Here is a 22,277-nt window from a genome sequence, read left to right on the forward strand (position 1 = left end):
CACACACACACACACACACACACACACACACACACACACACACACACACACACACACCTCTGAAGTAACTCTTTGATCACATGACGTGATGGTTTCATCAGTGAGATAGAGACACACGGGGACTACAAATTTCACGCCCACTTTTGAGACAGCGCCGCTACTCGAGGTCCGTTAGAAGGATGAACTGCAGCTACCAATGCATTCCCTATGAGAGGATATGAAAGTTAGCCTACTTTAAAAATTATCCTGCATTAACTGAAGACGATATTGATTTAAATAAAAATATGTTTCCAAATGTATGGAGTGTTTTTGTCAACATATCTTCTTGTTTTTTTAATAGTTGATTTGTTTCACATTTAATTTGCCACTTTAACGAGTTACCCATAATGTTAACACAGCAGAGGGTAGACAGCAGACAGGCATTTCAGTGACATCACTGTCTTTACGAGCGCCGAGCGCCGACCAGTGGCGTTCCCACTGTAGAGGCAGGAGAGGCAGTCGCCTGCCCAACTAAGATCTCGCCTCCCCTAAAAAAAAAAAAATAACCCGAAAATGTGTCATTGTGTGCTTAATGTCCTCAAAGTCACGCATCCAACAAGCTTTGAACTGAGCAGATTGGACCTTCTGTTCCAGAGATAATGACCAAAACCTATTGAAAACGGCCACTTTCGCCAGTTTTCTGGGTATTGAAAACCTCAAGGGATGCGTCCGTGACGTATCTCCGATCCCCATGGATCTCCGATGCTAGCGGTTTTGACATACTGATGGAGTATATTATAGTATATTGTGGGTAGCATATCGAGATGAAAGATATGGGACATTAAAAAGGACAAATTAAACAAATGGGACAGATTATTAGAACACCAAAAAAATCGCTACAGCCTCAGTAGTTAACCAGTGAAATGACGGTATTTTACAATGCCTCTCATAGAGATTGCATTGAGAGCTGCAGTTCATCGTTCTAACGGACCCCGAGTGTCAAAAGTGGGCGTGGATTTGTAGGCCTTCCGCTTCCGGCCGTGTGTCTCTATGTAATGAGGCTTGGATTAGAGGAGCGTCTGTGAGTTCAGTTTACAGAGGTTCCCGGTTTGATTCCTGACTCCTCCTGGCTTCATGTCAAAGTGTTCTTGAGCAAGGCACTGAACCCCTAACTGCTTCTGATGAGCAGGTTGGAGGAAAGCCTGGTATTCATTCTAAAACTGTGCCCGGTGATCCGGTTTAGAAAAAAGGAAAAAAGAAAAATCATGTTCCGGTGGTTGGTTCCGGTTGGTGTCGCATTGTTTTTGTTCCCCACATAATGTGAATCAGTTTGTTTATTCTCGCTAGTCTCGCTAAGAGTTAGAATAAAAGATGAACATACCAAACCATTATTATACCAAAAGAAACTAAACGATTATACCAAACTAAACAAGTTTTAAACTAGGGGAATCATTTTGGAGGCGCACAGCGCTGGAGGTTCCGGTCGTGGGGTAAAACACCTTAGCTTATACATTATTAAAAGTAAATCAATAGACTAAATAGACTTTTACTGCACAGCCTTCCAATCCAATGGTCTCTGAGTTCTGTCTATATGAAGTGTTAAACACTGTGTAACACTGCTGTAGAACCATATGTGTGACATTCAGTTTATTTGGTGAGACTATTCTCTTACCAGACCTGAACAGTGTTTGTGTAAAGTTTGGTGTGGATTGGAACCCCCCACCCGTTGCCCTCCAACAGCAACTACATGGGAGACATTATTTATTTTATTCAAATTTTAAATAATCTGTAATCACTTCAATCTGAAGTGATGAACTTTAACCTTTAGCCTCCCATCATGTCTCATCTGAAAGCTTTTAATTAATTACAACATTTAACTTTCTTTCTTTCTTGTGTTTCTCTTCAACAAAATCAGAATCATCTTTATTGTCACATCACAGGTTAAAGGTGTAAAGAAGTGGGTGATTTTTTTTTGTGCATCTCCATCGTTTTAGTTATTTTCAGAAAGAGAAAGAAAAGAAGACGGGGGGGGCAAGGAGAATAAAAATATGAAAATATAGAAAGATATTTACATACAGTTTGTACATGAGGAGACATAAGGTGCATAAGTTAAAGTATGTACATGAGGAGACATAAGGTGCATAAGGTACAGTATGTACATGAGGAGATATAAGGTGCATAAGGTACAGTATGTACATGAGGAGACATAAGGTGCATAAGGTACAGTATATATATGATGAGACATAAGATGCATAAGGTACAGTATGTACATGAGGTTAGACATAAGGTGCATAAGGTACAGTATGCACATGAGGTTAGAAATAAGGTACAGTATGTACATGAGGTTAGACATAAGGTGCATAAGGTACAGCGTGTACATGAGAAGACATAAGGTGCATAAGGTACAGTATGTACATGAGGTTAGACATAAGGTGCATAAGGTACAGTATGTACATGAGGTTAGACATAAGGTGCATAAGGTACAGTATGTACATGAGGTTAGACATAAGGTGCATAAGGTACAGTATGTACATGAGGTTAGACATAAGGTGCATAAGGTACAGTATGTAAATGAGGTTAGACATAAGGTGCATAAGGTACAGTATGTACATGAGGTTAGACATAAGGTGCATAAGGTACAGTCTGTACATGAGGTTAGACATAAGGTGCATAAGGTACAGTATGTACATGAGGTTAGACATAAGGTGCATAAGGTACAGTATGTACATGAGGTTAGACATGAGGTGCATAAGGTACAGTATGTACATGAGGTTAGACATAAGGTACAGTATGTACATGAGGTTAGAAATAAGGTACAGTATGTACATGAGGTTAGACATAAGGTGCATAAGGTACAGTTTGTACATGAGGTTAGACATAAGGTGCATAAGGAACAGTATGTACATGAGGTTAGACATAAGGTGCATAAGGTACAGTATGCACATGAGGTTAGAAATAAGGTACAGTATGTACATGAGGTTAGACATAAGGTACAGTATGTACATGAGGTTAGACATAAGGTGCATAAGGTACAGTTTGTACATGAGGTTAGACATAAGGTGCATAAGGAACAGTATGTACATGAGGTTAGACATAAGGTGCATAAGGTACAGTATGCACATGAGGTTAGAAATAAGGTACAGTATGTACATGAGCTTAGACATAAGGTGCATAAGGTACAGCGTGTACATGAGAAGACATAAGGTGCATAAGGTACAGTATGTACATGAGGTTAGACATAAGGTGCATAAGGTACAGTATGTACATGAGGAGACATAAGGTGCATAAACAGCAGCTATATACCATATACATGATTAAGTGCAATAATACAGACTGTCGTCTTTCTGGAAACAGATGATGTAACATCATATCTTTAATCTGATTGGCTGATTCTTCTAAACTACAGAACGAGTCCTCCTTCATTCTCTTTCAGACTCCAGAACTTCTCTTTCAGTAAACATCTGTTTATTCTCATCTGTTTATTCTGATCTGTTTATTCTCATCTATTAAATTCAGTTCAGTTTTGATCAGTGATGATGAAGATTACAGCCACCCTCCTCATCCTCTCCTCTGTACTTCATGTCAAAGCGATCCCAGGAAGTAAGTACATTATATTTATGTTATTATATAATATATACATTTATATCTACTGTTATTAATAAAAACCAAAGATGAATAATTCACATTACAAACAAATGACACACGTGCACGCACACACACACGCACGCACGCACGCATGAAATATGGAGAATATAATATAATACATCATGAAAATGAGGGTTTTGTGCAGAGGGAGGAGGAGGGGCCTATTATAGAACCCTTGGGATTCCAGAAACCTCACATCTCCATATTTCATCATACAAGAGTGTTGCACACATATGGTTGTACATTTTAATTTTAGAAATCTGACATGATTTGATACCTGGGTTTCTTTGACATCATGAAATATATTTTTCCTTATTAATTACTTTCATAATAAAGATAGATAAATACATAATAACATTTGAATCTGTTTCAGTGTGAATAAACCGTTTGACAGGAAGCTACTTTTAATATCCAACCTTTCACTTCATATAAGAACCAAACATGATTGTTTAACATGATGATTATGTGTTATTGTCACTGTGAAGAAGTTTGTTGTTGAATTTAATGTCATCTTTGTTTTTTCCCCCAGTGTTCCATGAGCAGATTACAGTCCTTGGCTGTTCAGACACAGTTAAAGACTCATATAAAGAGTGGATGTTTGCTCTGGATGGTGAAGTGATGATGTACGCAGACTTCAACAAAGGGAAGGCGGTGGAGCCTCAGCCTCCGTTTGTAGATCATATCAACTGGCCAGGAGCTTATGAAATAGCTTTGGGTGATCAGCAGTACTGCAAAGCCAACCTGGACACCATTCGCACTGCCTTGAAGAAACCACCAGTGAAAGGTACATGAATACTATTAACACAATAGTTTAAAACGGTTGAATACACACACACACAAACACACACACACACACACACACACACACACACACACACACACACACACACACACACACACACACACACACACACACACACACACACACACACACACACACACACACACACACACACACATATATTTGGATTTTCAATATAAAGACATTAATCATGTCAAAATCCAAGATAATATGATTATACAACAGTTAGCATAAAAATAAAACATATCAAAATGTATTCATATTGTGAGGCATTTCGCTCTCAAAATAACAACCTTTTTGCAAGTGTTATCTCTGTTATCCTGTATGTACATGATGAGGTCTGACAGACAGACAGACAGACAGACAGACAGACAGACAGACAGACAGATAGATACTTTAGCTTAAGTAAAACATTTGAGTACTTTTTACACCACTGAAGGATGGTAGAGTGTGTTGTTAATGTTGTTTTATTATCGGTTAATTAATTAATTAATTAATACAAAACATTCGCGCAAGCGTCGCGCACGCGTGTGGTCCGCAACACAGGGGCGGGGGGGGGGGGCTTAACTTTATGCCCGGTCAACATTAGATTCCAGCTGCTGGACAGACAGACAGACAGACAGACAGACAGACAGACAGACAGACAGACAGACAGACAGACAGACAGACAGACAGACAGAGTCCTTGTTTTTTTTTGCCGCGCTAGACAACTGGACATGTAGAGAAAAAAAACTAAAACATTTTAATGCCATATTTCACATGCCTGAACCTATTTTAGACTTTATGTAGTGACATATTTGGCCGATAGGGGGCAGTTAGCCTAGTGTTGATATTATACAGATGATAATATAACTGAACATTAATGAGATTTTTAATGGTCTATTTCCAGATGGATATGTGTTCTATGTGGCTGACCGCTGTGTGTTCAACTCCAGTGAGCTGAAGGACATACAGTACATACAGTCAATGAATTTCGATGGTGATGAGTTCATCAGGTGGGACAGTAGAGTAGATCAGTATGTTGGATACACTGAGTTTGGTGTGAAGAACGCAGAGCTCTGGAATAAAGATCCTACAGGACTGCGTGTGATGAGAGCAAACCGAGAGGGAATCTGCAAACACAACATTGAGAACTACTACCCCCATGTTCTGAACAAGAGAGGTGAGCTGATCTCAGAGCAGCACTCAACACTCATCACCTCATAAACTATAACATGAAATCACATGATTCTATTCAGAGATGATTAATGGTGTTAATATTGATCATATAATAATTATTACATATTTCTTTATCTGCTGAGAAACATTTCAGATCCTCTTGATTTATACTGTATCCTAACAGGCTGTCACACAGTGGAAATAGCAGATCTACAAGCTCACAGCATGTGGTGTCACCATCGTACACCGAGCATAAATGAAACATATCTATTCCTGAGCGTTTTCACCTACATAGACCTGCCTAAAACAGAGACACCAGGATTAATGTTTTTAAATTAACTTAAAAAAAGAACCATATGCAGGCTAAAACACACCTCTATACACTTCATTTCACCACCTGATTTTATATTTTAATTATTGTCTTTACTAGTTTGTTTTGTATGTTTTTAATCACTTTATTAATATTTTACAGGATTATGTGTGTTGTTTTGTTCGTTTCTACTCTTGTTCATTTGAGCTATTTTCATTCAATTATATTGCTTGGTTTATTGTTGTTTATGTAAAGCACTGTGTAACTGTGAGTTATTTAATATGTTTAAATTATATTATATAAATGCATTCTACGTTGTAGAAAACTGTAGACTATTGTACGCTCTACAGTACTCTATGAAAAGTTGTTATCTGATGCCATCTGGTGACCAAACACTGACATTTACAGTTACAATTTACAATGTAGGCATTTATCAGACGCTCTTAATCCAGAGAGATTCACAGTAAGCAAGGAAAACACAAGGTAATACATCAAATGCATAGAAATAGTAATACATTGAATACATTGAATGTATAATTATAAATTATTTAATTATAGGATGCCAGGTCTACAATTAACCTGGCATCTGTCTACATAACATGATATCTAAAATACATGTTAAGATTTGCATAAGACTGTAAGGTCATCAAGGCTAGGTCTAGTGCTACAGGCTGAGGTGGAGTCTGAAGAGGAGAGTCTTCAGATTATGGTGGAAGATTGGGAGTGAGTTTGCAATTCTAACCAGTGGTGGAAAAAGTACTCCACATGTTTTACTTAAGTAAAAGTATCAATACTGCAATCTAGAAATACTCTGTTACAAGTAAAGGTCTGGAATTCAAAAAGTACTTGAGTAAAAGTACAAAATATGTAAATGTACTTAAAGTACCAAAAGTAGAAAGTAGTCATTACGCAGAATATCTCAAATATTTTCAAATGTATAAAATGTTAAAAAAAATTGATCTACAAGCTCACAATGTGTCGCATCGCAAAGCATTGTGAGCTTGTAGATCTGCTATTTTCAAATGGCCAAAATGTATATAGGGATGAAGTGGTTAATGTATGTTTTGTAATAATCTAAATCTACAAAGTAACTAGTAATTAAAGTGGTGAAATAATTGTAGTGGAGTAAAAGTACAATATTGTACTTAAGTACAGTACTTGAGTAAATGTACTTAGTTACTTTACACCACTGGTTCTAACTGCAATGGGGAGTTTGTTCCACAGTTTGGCAGCCAGAAGGGAGAAGAGTCTGGGACGTGTGGAGCGTTGTCCAGGGTGTTTTAGAGAAGGGAGAAGAGTCTAGGACGTGTGGAGCGTTGTCCAGGGTGTTTTAGAGAAGGGAGAAGAGTCTAGGACGTGTGGAGCGTTGTCCAGGGTGTTTTAGAGAAGGGAGAAGAGTCTGGGACGTGTGGAGTGTTGTCCAGGGTGTTTTAGAGAAGGGAGAAGAGTCTGGGACGTGTGGAGCGTTGTCCAGGGTGTTTTAGAGAAGGGAAAAGAGTCTGGGACGTGTGGAGCGTTGTCCAGGGTGTTTTAGAGAAGGGAGAAGAGTCTAGGACGGGTGGAGGGTGAGGGGTTGTAGGGTTGGATCAGGTTTGAAGATATGGGGGAGTCATACGTTTGGTTGCTTTGTAGGCCAACATCAGTGTTTTGTACTCTGTGAGGGCAGCAACTGGGAGTCAATGGAGGGAGAGGAGAACGGGGGAGAGCCGGGAAACGTGAACATTTTGGCTGGTTGAAGACCAAGTGTGTTGCAGCTTTCTGGATCATTTGGATCTCATTTGGATGATGTACAATTATTAATGATAATAACATTTTCCTATGACGGCTATATTATAATAATAATAATAATCTTATTTATCCAGTGGAGCCCAAAGTGAGACTGAAGTCAGAGACTCCCCCTCGTCGTGGTGAACACACTCACATGCTGAGGTGCAGCAGCTACGACTTCTATCCTAAAGTGATCCTGGTGACCTGGTGGATAGGTCAAGAACCTTTGACCTCTGGTCTCTCCTCTACTGACGAGCTGTCTGATGGAGACTGGTACTACCAGTACCACTCCTACCTGGAGTACACACCCAGGTACACACCTAACAGACACCTATACATAGAAATACACACCTAATAGACACCTATACATATATTCTTTAAAAAATAAAACAAGTGTTACTCACTTGCTGAAAATGGCCCATGAATTGGTAGGCTAATATTAAGACACACACACACAAATCATTGCTTTCAAGTTACAATAAAATGGGTTTATTCAGACTTCACCGTTACAAGTATTTATAAAGTAAAGCTGGGTAAACCGAAACTTATGTTGTGTATGCGGTTAAATGTGGGGAGACAGGAGAAAGAAAAGTTACAGAGAGGAAAAGAAGGAATCGCATTGGGAGTGCATTATTGTAACACCTTCTGAGCTATGCTCAACTATAACAGATATTCTCTTGTAAACACAGTAACGTCGCCTTAAGATTAATGCACAAATCAAATGGTTAAACACACCTTTAGACCCGGATAGGGCCTGAGTCCTGAGACTCTGGTTTCGGGAGAAAGATACACAGGCGCGCCCTAAAGCCCAACTTGGCACTGTTCTAGCGAGTGGTCGCAGAGTTCGGGAGCCTCAGGGTCGAGGGTGACTGAGATCGGGTCACCGAGTTGACCGCGGCGATGTCCTCCTGGAGAAGGGCGCACTGATGATCTTTCAGTGCTCGCTGCCTCTGGGACGTGCTTATCTCGTTATTACGTTTCTTCTGCCTCTTCCCTTCCTATTTTTTCTGCAATGGGGAGGGAATAGTGGAATACACAATAAACACTAGAGCGGAGGAGAGCCCAGCGGGGCATTCACGCTCCTACACAAAAATAGTCAAACATTTTTTTTCTCAAAAAAACTAAATAACAACAAAGATCAATGGATCAATGTGTTGAATCACGGTGCGTTTCAGCATGTAGATCGTCTACTTTCACAATCTGTCCTAATGTTAGTGCTAATTAACAGCTGCTCACTCACTGCCAGACCGGGCGGGGAGGAGGGGCTTCAGCTCTGAGCAGATCCACATGGACACACATTCAACTTGAGGATGCACTTTTAGGCAGAGAAAATATCAGTATAAGTTTATCTTATTGCCTATAACAGTCTAATGCCATGGTGCCTAATTGTAGTTGTTTTTAATCTCACATTTGAATATAATAGTTCATTGTTTAGTTATTATGATGAGCGGCGTGACTCATTTTGGTGCCCCCTCGGCACCTTGGTGCCCCCCCTCTGCACCGTAGTGCCCCCCCCCCCTCTGCACCGTGATGCCCCACACACTATGCGTAGGTACTGATCATCCTCCTCAGATAGAAAACATGCCGTGCTTTTTGAAGAGGATCATCAGCAGAAAAATGTGTGTGTGTGTGTGTGTGTGTGTGTGTGTGTGTGTGTGTGTGTGTGTGTGTGTGTGTGTGTGTGTGTGTGTGTGTGTGTGTCTTACAGATCAGGAGAGAAGATCACATGCATGGTGGAACATCCCAGCCTGACCGCGCCTATCAAGATGGACTGGGGTCAGTTACTGTATTCTACTGTAATCTACTGTAATGTGTTATACTACACTCTGTTTTAAGGGTTCAAGGATTCTTCTCTTTTTGTAACTGAAGGTACATTTGTTTTGCAGAAAGGAAACACAGAAATCCAATTAAAACAAGACACAATAATAATACAGGCACCAGAAATAAAAATCAATACAAATACATTAAAACAAGTAAAAAAGTAAAGTAAAAGTAAGTAAAAAGTTACCATTCTAATAAGAAGGTCATGACAGGAGCCTCACCTATAGAGCTTAAGTGTCTTGTCTAGATGAGGTACATCATCTTTATTTACTAATGGCTGCAGACAAAGACATTTATAGAATTTATAGAATTTATAGGATTTATAGAATTTATAGAATGTATAGAATTTATAGAATTTGAAAGTGACTGTAAAGTATGAGAACAGTCCTGAGAGATGGAACAGGTCTTATATAAATGCTGCATTAATATCAATGGTAATTGTCTAGTGGTTAGAGTGTCTGCCCTAAGATTGAGAAGTTGGCGTTTGATCCCTGGCCGGGTCATACTAAAGACCATCAAAGTGGGTCCCAATGCCTCCCTGCTTGGCACTCAGCATCAAGGGTTGGGTATAAAACTGTATACAATAGTATAAAATAATAGTTATAGCTCAAAACTAAAATGACACAGATGATTCCATGTCAGAGTCAGTGAAGGAGAATGTGTTTTAATCTACTGTAATAATATAATGAATATAATATCATATAATATCTTTAATATCATATTTGTATTGTCAGATGACTCCATGCCAGAGTCAGTGAAGAACAAGGTGGCCATGGGAGCATCAGGTCTGGTTCTGGGTCTGGTCTTGTTCCTGTCTGGATTAATCTACTTCCAGTGGAAGAAACGAGGTGATTAGCATGTTTAATGTACATGTTTCATTAACATGTTTAATTAACATGTTTCATTAATTAATCTACTACCAGTGGAAGAAATGAGGTCAGATCAACAGAGGTTCACATGACAACCCTCACAGAAATGCAAACAAACAAACAAACAAACAAACAAACAAACATGTAAAGCCACAACCTAAACGGGTTTATATTGGTTTAGAACCTTAACCAGTTTAGACCAGTTTAGACGACCTAGTTAGAGGTCAAAGTGTGTTCTATGTTGTCACATTTAGTCTTAAATAAGAGTCAGATGTTCACATTTGTTCTGATGCAACATGTGACCCTGGCCTGATGACTGAACCCTAAATTTGTTGTGTTATTGTGTTATTGTGTTGTGTGTACATTTATGCATTTTATGGAGAAATACGCACAATACAGTACATAGGATGTATTTGTGTGACTGTTTTAACTGTCTCTCTTCTTCTTCTATCAGGTCGTATTCTGGTGCCGACAACCAATGACGATCTTTAGACTCCTCCCACACACCCAGGTTCACTTACTCTTTCTTTTTACTCAACTTTTTTACATACACATTCATACAGTTTTAATGTATAAAAGTGTATAAAACTAGAAAACATACACAAAGCAACGTGCTTGTGTAAGACGTGAAACAACTAGCCTGGTAAACCATCCCGGTCGAGTGAATTCACATTATCATGTGTCTTCTGCTTAATTTCTTTTTCTAATAATGAATCTAATAATCAAATGTAATAATCAAATGATTTGTTGTATCAGACAACACTGATGTCAATGTGGTCAGATGGGGGGGGGGGGTCATCTTGGTGAACTGTGTAGTTTGGACCATTCATCATCATTCAAATAAACATGTTTTACATGACGCAGGAGTTTAGATCCCATAGCCTGAGAGGACGTTCAAGTGATTCAGTCTGGAAGTGAAGAGACGACACAATGCAGCCAAACTCTGAACCAATCATTTGAACACAACATTTCAGTGAACTGTACCCAATGATTCAGTACATTGAACACAACATTTCAGTGAACTGTACCCAATGATTCAATACATTGAACACAACATTTCAGTGAACTGAACCCAATGATTCAGTTCATTGAAAACACTGATCATTCCATCACTAACAGGATCAAAGACAGAACCTTGTGGTCCAAAGGAGAGTGTTCTAGCAACTGAGCTGCCCTTCCTACTAAGATACACTATTGACAAAGTATTGGTCAAATGTTGTTTGAATGGACTGAGTTGTTTCTACTTTGATGGTTACTAGTTGCAGGGAGGGTGCTGGGAGGTCAGGTTTTTAAGTAGTTTACTAATAACTTGTTCATGATCTATTAACTATTTATAGCATAGTTTTGAATCATTAAATCATTAACCAACTGTTTAACATGTTATGAATAACACATCATGTATTTAAACTAATAATTTATGAATTGATTAATTTACTATTATAAGGGAAGGTTATTCTAAAGTGTTAACATGTTCACACAGTTAATACGTTCTGATTCTTATTGGTCTATTGTCTTTTCACAGAACACCTGGGTGTGAGAGGAAGAAATACATGTGTGTCCAATCAGCTTTTAAATAGTCGTAGCAGCACAATGATGACATCATCAACCTTTTAGGGTTAAGGTTAGGTTTAGGAATAGTTTTTGTGAATTTAAAGGTTTGTGTTAAGGTTAAGGTTAGGTTTATAGGAATAGTTTCTGTGAGGTTATGGTTAGGGTTAAGGTTAGGTTTAGGCATAGTGTTTGTGAAGTTAAAGGTTGGGGTTAGGGTTAGGTTTAGGCATATTTTTTGTCAGGTTAAAGGGGTTTGGGTTAAGTTTGGGTTTAGGCATAGTGTTTGTGAGGTTAAAGGTCAGGGTTTAGGCGCCACCTGGGCGACACACCAAAGGAAATGGGAGTCCCAATTAGTGTGGGTGGTTCATCCAATGACTTTGTATAGTTTCTGTCGTCAGAAAACACAAACATAATATTTCAGTTCTAAACTATATTGAAACATTAAATAAATGATCACACACACAATCAGAGTTCTTCATAACATTAATATTAATATCCATCTGAATGGAAGTCAGTCAGCCATGTTTGTGAAAAAAGGTTTTATTATTTTATAATTGACCATAAGTAATTTATTATGTAATAATGTATATAATGTGTGATAATTCATGTGTTAAGATCATTATGACATCACTGTTTCCCTGTGATGGGTGGACCTGGACCCTCTAGGGTGGTCCGGGGTTATGGGTGGACATAGATCTTCTAGGGTGGTCTGGGGTGATGGGTCCACCCAAATTAGACAATGGTGGGCCACCATAGACTATGAAATGAATGCGAATCATTTATATTAAGTAATGATTTATATGTAATCATTGAGTAATCATTTACAATATGTAATCATGTATATGTAATCATTTACAATATGTAATCATGAGCAGGGGAGCAGATCTCATTACAACTTAGGAGGGAACCACAAACAAGGAATCTTCTCATCAATAATATCACCAACATAGAGCTAATGCTAGGATTTTAAACTAACTTTTAACTACAATTTTGGTATAAAAAACAAAACACCAAATCCATGTTCAATGCATGAAGCAAACTATAATGTTATGATGTTATGATGTAAATAATCCATTATAGGTTGACATCACATGACTTAACCCTCGTAGGGTCCTCGGGTCCTTTTGACCCGGTTTAACATTTTCAACATGAATTAAACGTATGTAAACATTTTTTGTTCTCTATGAAACTTCTATTTGCCTTATTTACTGTACTAAACATGTGATATGAAAATGAAAATTTTCATGAAAATGAAAATTTTCACACAGGGCCTTCGGGTCAAAGTGACCCGAAGGCCCTGGGTGTGACTAAAACACGAAGACCCTACGAGGGTTAATATAACAACTACTTTCACATTAATTCACATAATTTGAGATTTGATTTGATTTGATTTTGATAAAAGATATACGAGCAAAATCACAAAACAAGTTAAACCTAGGATAACACATTAAAGCGTAATGAAACACTTGTTTCCAATGTGGTCCTGCAGCATAACTAAAATAAATAGTCCAATAAATTTATTTTAATTCCCATGAGGTTTTAATTATTAATTATGTTAATTAGGATAATGAGCGCTCTGCGTTGTGACATTGACACTATGAGTCAACAATAACAGAAAGGTTGTGCAAACTTTACTAAAATAAAGAACAAAATGTGTGTCTAATTCAGACAGTTTAGATATTCCTTGGTCAGTATTATTTATCTTTCCGTTTTTCAGCTCCACTGTTGTGTTTCTATCCGTTCATATTGGCTGAACTTCACTCATTAAACTAGTTAACAGCTCTGTGGACAAGTGATGAAGATGATGATGATGAAGCTTGTGGATTCATTTATTTGGCAGTTGTTGATGATCAGGACACACGGGTAGAAAAAACAAAACCTTCACAAAGTATTGTGTTTACTGTATGTGAGAATGATTTCAAAAGTGGAATCACTTTCTATTAAATATAGATTTTAAATTATATCATTTATTTAAAGATTTTTGACTTTATTGGAGGAACATGTCAGACATGTCCCCTCCTTCCTCCCTGGGATCTGCACCCCTGATGGCCTGATCATGAATGGTTTGAATTTCAGTTTGAATTTTCAATGTTAGATTTTGGCTTTAATTTGCTTTGAATGGAATGTCAAAACATCAATAAAGGAATAAGAAACATAATTGGGCCTCATGTTTTCTTACATTTCACTACAGCATTTTCTCTTAACTCTTTCACTGCCAGAATAAATAAATAAATTAATCATCATCCACTGCCAGCGATCTTTCGATTTTCTTACCTTTTCAAGTAGTCACAGAATATTTATCTCCAGTATGATGGATCCCCTGATGGTTGATAATCATGGGGGTTTCACTGTGCTTTCACAAAGAATTCATTTTAATATAGTACAAGAATAGTGTAACTATCTGTGAAATATAACCCATTTATTTCATAAAAGTATGTATTGGGAAATGACCAATATTTGTACAAAGTTATAGCCTATTGGTCTCAATATCTGTCACATTCAGCCCTGGACTTCACTGACTGTAGGGCTCACATTAATCACATTAGAATCACAGATTAGAGATTTGTATGTATTTTCCCCTATTTTTTGTATTTCTCACTATTTAAAATATAGTATTTCTTAATTATTCATAATTATAGCTTGAAGATTGGCTTTTTTCACCATTTTAAATTGTTTTAAAATAATATAGTTAAAAAATGAACAGTTTCCCCAACCGACAGTGACAATATTTAGCCTATATATGGTTCTGTATCAGTGTATGAGTCAGTTTGAGCAGATTTCATTCTAATTGGCTACTAGGACGGCGTATGAATTTCATGGGCCTGGGTAGGTCACCCTGGCCTGGCGGAGATCTGCCCTGTTGTGCGCAGCAGTGCAACAGGTTGAAGGCTTCCTCACATTTTAAGCTGGAATGTAGGTTTGAAATCAAACCTACCACTGGTTATGTGCAGCGTTTCACTTGATGTTGAATCTCAACCAGAGAACTGGTGTCTACCATTACTGTATTGACAGAGGTGCGCTGTGCGCCCTGGCGGTCTCCACGAATCCATTGCAGCCTGTGCGGAGTGTGCACTCTTGCGGGTGGTTGTTTGGTGTTATAATAATTTTGTAACTTATTTGTAAATTGATGAGGGGAAGGGGAGAATGTAATCCGCCTGTAACTCCCGTTACAACACCCCCGTTACTGTAATCCAGATTACACATTTTAAAATGCAGCCTACTGTAAGACGTTACCGTTACCGTTTTTCTTTACTCTGATTACGTAACAGCGTTACATGTAATCCGTTACTTCCCAACCCTGCCTGCATTCATTTTTGATCTTAGATTAATTTCAGTTAGTGAATAATTAGAAACCTATATTTTATCCCCGGTCTGCACTTGACTTCACATTTAAAACTACTCAGCATGCAAGCCAAGCACCAAGTATAAACAATACAGATGTCAGGATTATAAAATGAAGGATCCACAAGAAACAGGTTTTGAGAGGATTTATTATGTTGACAGTCAACATCTGTGCTTGAATGTGAACAGACAATTTGTCACATCAGATGTTTCCCACTGAGCATTTTTCCATCTAAAATCATATTTTAGACTAAATTAGACAAAATTTTAGACTAAAATCATAATATACTATGTCTAAACGACTAGGCTAAAACCGGGTTATAACTGGTCTAAAAGTGAACGTTTTTTTAACGACTAGGCTTAGCATAGACGTTGAAACAACGTCATTTCAACAGCTATATATAGACAGCCTATATAGACGCTTAAAAAACTGCTAATTAACGTCTAAGCTAAGCCTAGCCGTTGAAAAAACGATCAATTTTAGACCCGGTTTTAGATGGACGTCTATAGCCGACTATGGCTCACTGGGTTGGATTGACGATCTTTCCCGTGAACAGAATGTTGTCAGAGTCGGCGATGAGAACCATGAAGGGACGATTGAACTTCAGTTCAGGGACTCGGTGGAAGGACAGCGGCGTGATGCCGACGCCTGTAGCTCCAGACGCAGTGGCTCCAGTCTCGTCTACATCCAGCGTGGCTTGGTGCACGACCTGCACATAAACAATGATTATAGATCAGTGATTCTCACACTTCTTCATGTCAAGGACCACCAGTTTCATGGTATATGCATTAGGCTAAGGCTACGGTAGCCCCATAACTAAGAGTTAAAAGGATCACTGGCTAATAAGCCAAATATGCCTTATTACATTATATTTTGAACTATCTATAAAATAAATAAAATATTTAAGGTGTTTTAAATGTTTTATTTTTGTTATAGAGGGCAATTATAATGTATTAATGCATATTTGGCTTATTATCAAGGGATCCTTTTAAAGACCTGGGGGTCCCTGACATGAAAATGTGTGAGAACCAGTGATGCTGCAGTGTACATGCCAGTAGTCCATGTGTGAATGTGACAGAGTGAAACATGAGTCAGTAATCCAGGAATAGAACACAACATATGGGGGTCAGGCTTGGTCAGTGTTGCCAGATGGGAAATGTTCAATTATCGTACCGGAGGCTTGAAATTATCCTATTTAAAAGAAAACTATAACAGCCAAAACAAAGAGGAATCACATGTGGAAATATGTCATTTCACAAAAAAAATGCATATTTATTGCAAGAAACAACCTTGTTTGAGATTCCGTACGTGACAAAAACGCATCACATATTATGCTGCGTGGAATCAGACAACTTCCTGGACCTTTACACAAATAAAGGCCTGAAACTGGACTAGAAAGAGACACGACCTGTGTTTTTAATGCCTCTAAGTACAGATCTAGGGTCATTTATTGATTTACTGACTTATTTTGAAAAGCCAAACCGGATCATGAAGCAGCAGACAAGGAATCTAGTAAATTCACACACTTTTTTGTGATAGGGCGAAATTATCATATATTTGGGATTTTTTTTAAATTATTGATCGTACATCGTAAAGAGGGTAAAATTATGGTACAAATAGGATAATTATGGTACATCTGCCAACACTGGGCTTGGTTGAGGAGCCTGGTGGCTGCTGGACTGATGGACTGTCTGTGTCCTTTAATATAAAAGAAGGGACAACTAGACAGTCAGACACTCATCCACTGTGACAGCTCCTACCTCCAGTGGTGGAAAAAGTAAAAGTATCAATACTGCAATGTAGAAATACTCCATAAGTATAAGTCCGGAATTTAATTTTTTGTTGAGTAAAGGTACAAAAGTATTGGCATAACAAATTTATTTAAAGTACCAAAAGCAAAAGTACTCATTATGCAGAATGTCCCATTATGCAGAAAGTTTTAAAAAATTCTTTTGAAAATAGCAGATCTACAAGCTCACAATGCGTCGCATCGCGACGCATTGTGAGCTTGTAGATCTGCTATTTTCAAATGGCCAAAATATATATAGGGCTGAAGTTGTTAATGTATGTTTTGTAATAATAATCAAAATCTACAAAGTAACTAGTAACTAAAGTTTTCAAATACTTTCTGTGGAGTTAAAGTACAATATGTGTGAGATGTAGGGGAGTAGAAGTAAAAGTACAGAAAATTGGAAATACTCAAGTAAAAAAAATACCTCAAAATTGTACTAAAGTACAGTACTTGAGTAAATGTACTTAGTTACTTTACACCAAAGCTCTTACCTCTGACACAGCCACATTGTCTGCAATGCCACTGAGATCAGCTGCAGCACCAAACACGTCTGTTATTCCCATCTGACGCAGCACAGCGTTCAGGTTCATCTTAGTCTTGATGGAAAACTTGGGAACAAATAAATTGTACTTCCTGAAAAGGAAATACAAAACACTTAAGACTATATATGACAAAATATTCTGATCATGTTATATAAGATAATTCTGGAATTCATTGATTCATCTCTGACTTTAAAGTGTTTTGTGAAAGTAATGCAAAAAGTCATTACTTGCCACAGAAAGTAATATTCTAACATAAACATACCATTGGAAACCGTGAAAAGTGCTATATGAATGTCATGTATTATTATTATTAGCTTTAATTTAAAGTGACATACTGTATAATATACACAATTTTGAATCTAATTAAAAAAACAACCACTTAACCTGACGTCCCTATTTTGCGCATGTGAACTTTTCTTCAACAGTAGCAAATCTACAAGTTCACAACACGTCATGATGACACGTTGTGAGCTTGCAGATTGGCTATTTTCAAAGAAATGTGTAAAAAATGAAAAGGGAACATTTATGAAAACCTTTGCAACAACAGGGCATACAGGATGTATTTAAAAGTGTCATGTCAGGCCTGGGCCGTAGCGTGACGGTCCAGGCACCCTAGGCCAGGGGTTCCCAAAGTTGGAGTCGCGACCCCACTTGGGGTCGTGGGACACTGCCGGTGGGGTCGCGAAATTATTTTGGGTCATTTAAATTCAACAGAATGGATGAAATACAATCTAAAAATTATTTCAAATAGTACATTTACCATTTTAATACGTTACAAATGTGCACCAAACGTGCAAGTTTATGTGCATAAATTACCTCCACGGTTAGGTGGGGTCGCGAGTCAATTATTTTCGAGGGTCGAGGCTGAAAAGTTTGGGAACACATGCCCTCGGCTGCAATGCCAGCCTGACAGCGTGTTGCGGGTTCGACTCCCGTTCCCGACGGCCTTTGCTGCATGTCACTCCCCATCTCTCTCCCCATTTCCTGTCAACCTGCTATCCTATCCTATCAATAAAAGCATAAAAAAATAAATCTTAAAAAAAAGAAGTGTCATGTCAAACCTTGGCTTCATCCACTTGAGCCACTTGGCGTAGTGCATGGGACAGATGTGTTCCTCCAGCTCCGTCAGACCTGCGTCAGGCAGCATCAGCAGCATGGAGTAGGAGTTGTTGAAGGGTAAACGGAGGACAGTGGTGGTGATCTGCTGGTCATAGTAGACATCGAAGAAGTCCTCCGTGTTCATCATCTGGACTGGAACCTGCAACAACATCACCATGTGGATCATTATTAGAAGAGGCCGACCCATGATAGGTTTTTTTTGGGGTCCAATGCCAATCCCGGCAAAACACTGCTGCTGCTCGCCCCTGTTCACAGCAATTTATTAGCTGTACTGTACGTATAACATAACATTCAGAACCCAGAGCGGAGCCGCAGCGCCCCGTATTAAACGGGCCACCAATGTTTTTATGAAGTATTTTGTTGATAGAACAACAGTTTGTTCATAGAAGCACCGTCATGACTTACTGTCATGCAGTGGTGGGAATAAAAAACATTAATTTCAGTGAACGAACGATTTCACAAGCAAGTGTGAACATGGTTGCCCATTGCTTTCTTCTATTTCTCCCTGATTTACATAAACATACTGTATTTCTATTGTTTATGTGGTTATTATCTTAATGAACAGTGAAAATCAAACCATAACAATAGTGAACTATAAGATACAATACAAAACAAAACAAATAGGTCTAATTGGTGGTTACCAAACAAACTAATAAAAAGCCATTCAGTAAGACAGTAGTGTTACCTGGGTTGTTGCATCCACATTAAACATATCCTCCTTGGTGTCTGCAGGGTCAAATGGAGTCTGCCATTTTCCTGTTTGACAGAAAACAATGTAGAAACAACAATGACAGTAGTGAGATGACAATGACAATGACAGTAGTTCGAGATTAACCCTACCAATGGTTAGGTTGATAATAACTAGTTAACTGTTTTCATTTCTGTCTGGTATATGAATTGAATGACGGCTGAGAGATGACATTTCTTACCTTTGTAGTATATGTAACTAATGAGATACATGATAGTTGCAGGATCCAGGTCTTCCACTAGTTGGTCTATCTTGCCGTGGGTCTTGTCCCCTACATACTTGTTGATGGCAGCAGCACTCTCTGTGGGATTGGTAAAGTCCACATTGAACCCATCGGCCATGTAGGACTGACTCAGGGTCTGCAGGAACTCAGGCCGTGGCTTGAACTTATTGTCCACAAACGCAGCAGTTCCTGCACTGATGTCTTCTGATGAAGTCTTGTCGGCTGTGATCAGAAGTCCATGGAAGGCCTGGTTCACGTCAGCCTGGGTCAGTACGGAGCTGTTGAAGCCCAGACCACTGAAGAGCTGCTGGTGGGTTTGGCCCCGGGCCCCTACAGACAAGGCCGCCAGGGCCAGGGTGACACTTGCGGGTGAGAAGAAGATGTTCTTGCCTTGGTTGTCCGTCTGAGCGGCCAGTTGCCTGTACAGGTTGAAGGCAAAACCTTTGTTTGCTGATGTCACCATGGAGAGGCTGTTTGCAGCCTGGTCTGCAGCGTTATCTGAAGGTGATGAGTTAGATTTGTTAACCACTTAAACCCTTTACTTCCTCCTCGTACGACAAATAGCAAAGATATCTGATTTACTGTACAAGTTCACAACACTTCGCATCATGATGCATTGTGAGCTTGTAGAACCTTTTTTTTTTAAAGAAAAATAACTAGAAAAATGTGCTCCTCGGAGCACAGGTTTCCGCCAGGCCAGGTAGTAGAAGTCAAACTTAGCCAATCAGGATGGAATATGAAAAATCGGACAGATCCGCCTTGATCACATGACTATAGAGATAATGTGTACCGATTTGCATGATGTTCGGACACAATCTGTAGGAGTAATATCAAAAACTTGTTTTAGAAAAATCAGCCTACTGGTGGCGCTATAACAGGACAATGGGAAAAGGGTGGCATTTCTTCCTCAGCCTATGTGCGTGCAAAGTTTCACGGCAATCGGGCGCTGCTTTCAGGTTTTGAGGCATTTAGTTCAAAACAAGCCACTCCTGCAAACTTTAGATGCCAATTTTAGCCAATCAGGATGGAATATCAGAAATCGGACAGATCTGTCTTGATCACATGACTACAGAGATAATGTGTACCGATTTGCGATATTGGTGTTTGGACAAAATCTGTACGATTAATATCTTCTTTTTTTAAATGTGCAACAATCGGCCTTGTGGTGGCCCATGTGAAAAATTCAGGGCAGAGGTTTTTCCTTGGCCTCTAGGGAGTACGAGTGCAAAGTTTGACCCCGATCGGTCCAATAATAGGTAAAAACATGAAGCGGCCTTTAATAGCACCACCATGAGGCTGATTTAAAAAATATAGGGTGGCATCATGTCATCCTTGATCTAGTGGTAATGTGAGTGCAAAGTTTCACGGCAAGCTGACGCTGCGTTCATGATTTGAGGAGTTTTGTTCAAAACGGGCCACTCCTGCAAACTTTGGAAACCAATCTTAGCCAATCAGGATGTAATGTGAAAAATCGGACAGATCGGTCTTGATCACATGTCTGTAGAGATAATGTGTACCGATTTGCGTGATGTTTGGACTAAATCTGTAGGAGTAATATGAAAAGATGTGTTTTGCAAAAATCGTCCTATTGGTGGCGCTATAGCAGGTGAAACATTTGGGGCAGAGGTTCTGCTCTGGTATCCAGGGAGTGTGTGTGAATAGTTTCATGCTGATTGGGCCAATGGTGCCGGAGATTAGCTGTACATGGACGGACGGAAGGACAGACGGACGGACGGGCGATAATTTACTATTCTCGAAAGGCGCTGAGTCGGTTCTGGCGGACTTCGCAACTTTCGGCACGGCGACTCGCTCGACTAATGGCTCGCTTGCCGGTGCCTTTTGTTGCTCAAGTCCGCCAGAAACGGCACGCCTCCCACGTTGTAACATTTTTTTTGGCCAACTACTTCCTAACTTAATATTGGGCTGTAGTCTGTTTTCACCAAACGGGCCGAGTGGTCCGCCTTGCTGGGGGCGACAAAAACTTTACTAAAACCTAAATATATATAAAATAATTATTGTATGAAAAATAACTGTGTCATGAGAAGGATTTGAGAGGTTCATGCTTAACGGTAACACCACAGTGCAATATGGTATTCCTAGGGTTTGGGGAGTTATTTAAAGCGGTCCGCCCATGTGAGAGGCAGTTCCACGTGAATCACAGAAGGGGGAGTCGCCAATTCTTACTGAGACCGGGTGGGATAAGGCTGTACGCCGGACGGACAGGGGCAAAAACAAAGTCTCAGCCATGCCTTTTGTAATTGGCCTGGCGGAGACAAAAACTGACAATTTGGCCCAAAATAGGGATGTCAGGGTTAATGTGGACATGCATTCTTAATTAAATTGTTAAATTTGTGATCCCGACGGCCATTGCTGCAAGTCACTCCCCTTCTCTCTCATCATTTCCTGTCAGGCTGAACAAAGGCATAAAAGCCGCAAAAATACATCTTTTAAAAAAAGCTCTGTTACTGTACCTTCATGTCCTGCATGGTGATGACCTGTACCCACACACACCAGCGCTGATAGAATCCACACCAACATGGCTCCTTGCATCATGGTGAACTGAGACAAAGGTTCAGAAGGTTCCCATCAGTCAATAGTTCACTCACTG

The 22,277-nt window shown here is 39.1% G+C and overlaps 2 protein-coding genes across 4 annotated transcripts; one reads left to right on the plus strand and one right to left on the minus strand.

Moving 5' to 3' along the window:
* The first annotated feature begins 1,886 nt into the window (after window positions 1–1,886).
* Window positions 1,887–14,060, plus strand: LOC308087929 (H-2 class II histocompatibility antigen, E-S beta chain-like). 3 transcript variants are annotated; one of them, XM_080432185.1, is made up of 9 exons: window positions 1,887–1,936; window positions 3,496–3,579; window positions 4,154–4,408; window positions 5,316–5,588; window positions 7,757–7,973; window positions 9,370–9,437; window positions 10,217–10,330; window positions 10,806–10,862; window positions 11,874–14,060. In XM_080432185.1, exons 2-8 carry the CDS (start codon window positions 3,513–3,515, stop codon window positions 10,841–10,843), a joined length of 1,032 nt encoding a protein of 343 aa, XP_080288311.1. In that variant the 5' UTR covers window positions 1,887–1,936; window positions 3,496–3,512; the 3' UTR covers window positions 10,844–10,862; window positions 11,874–14,060. The 3 variants fall into 3 exon arrangements, with proteins under 3 accessions (XP_080288311.1, XP_080288312.1, XP_080288310.1); XM_080432186.1 differs by lacking the exon at window positions 1,887–1,936 and adding an exon at window positions 3,355–3,432 and having other exon boundaries at window positions 3,501–3,579; XM_080432184.1 differs by lacking the exon at window positions 1,887–1,936 and having other exon boundaries at window positions 3,431–3,579.
* A 1,474-nt stretch (window positions 14,061–15,534) lies between these two features.
* LOC308089136 (alpha-1-antitrypsin-like protein GS55-MS) lies at window positions 15,535–22,222 on the minus strand (the record flags this gene model as incomplete). Its single annotated transcript, XM_080433705.1, has 6 exons — window positions 15,535–15,954; window positions 17,529–17,670; window positions 18,641–18,837; window positions 19,384–19,454; window positions 19,628–20,167; window positions 22,141–22,222. The coding sequence occupies 6 exons, from the start codon at window positions 22,220–22,222 to the stop codon at window positions 15,766–15,768; spliced, it is 1,221 nt and encodes a 406-aa protein (XP_080289831.1). The 3' UTR covers window positions 15,535–15,765.
* Between the last annotated feature and the right edge of the window lie 55 nt (window positions 22,223–22,277).

This window comes from Gymnoscopelus braueri (assembly GCF_963280865.1).
Source record: "Gymnoscopelus braueri genome assembly, chromosome: 7".
Lineage (NCBI taxonomy): Eukaryota > Metazoa > Chordata > Actinopteri > Myctophiformes > Myctophidae > Gymnoscopelus > Gymnoscopelus braueri.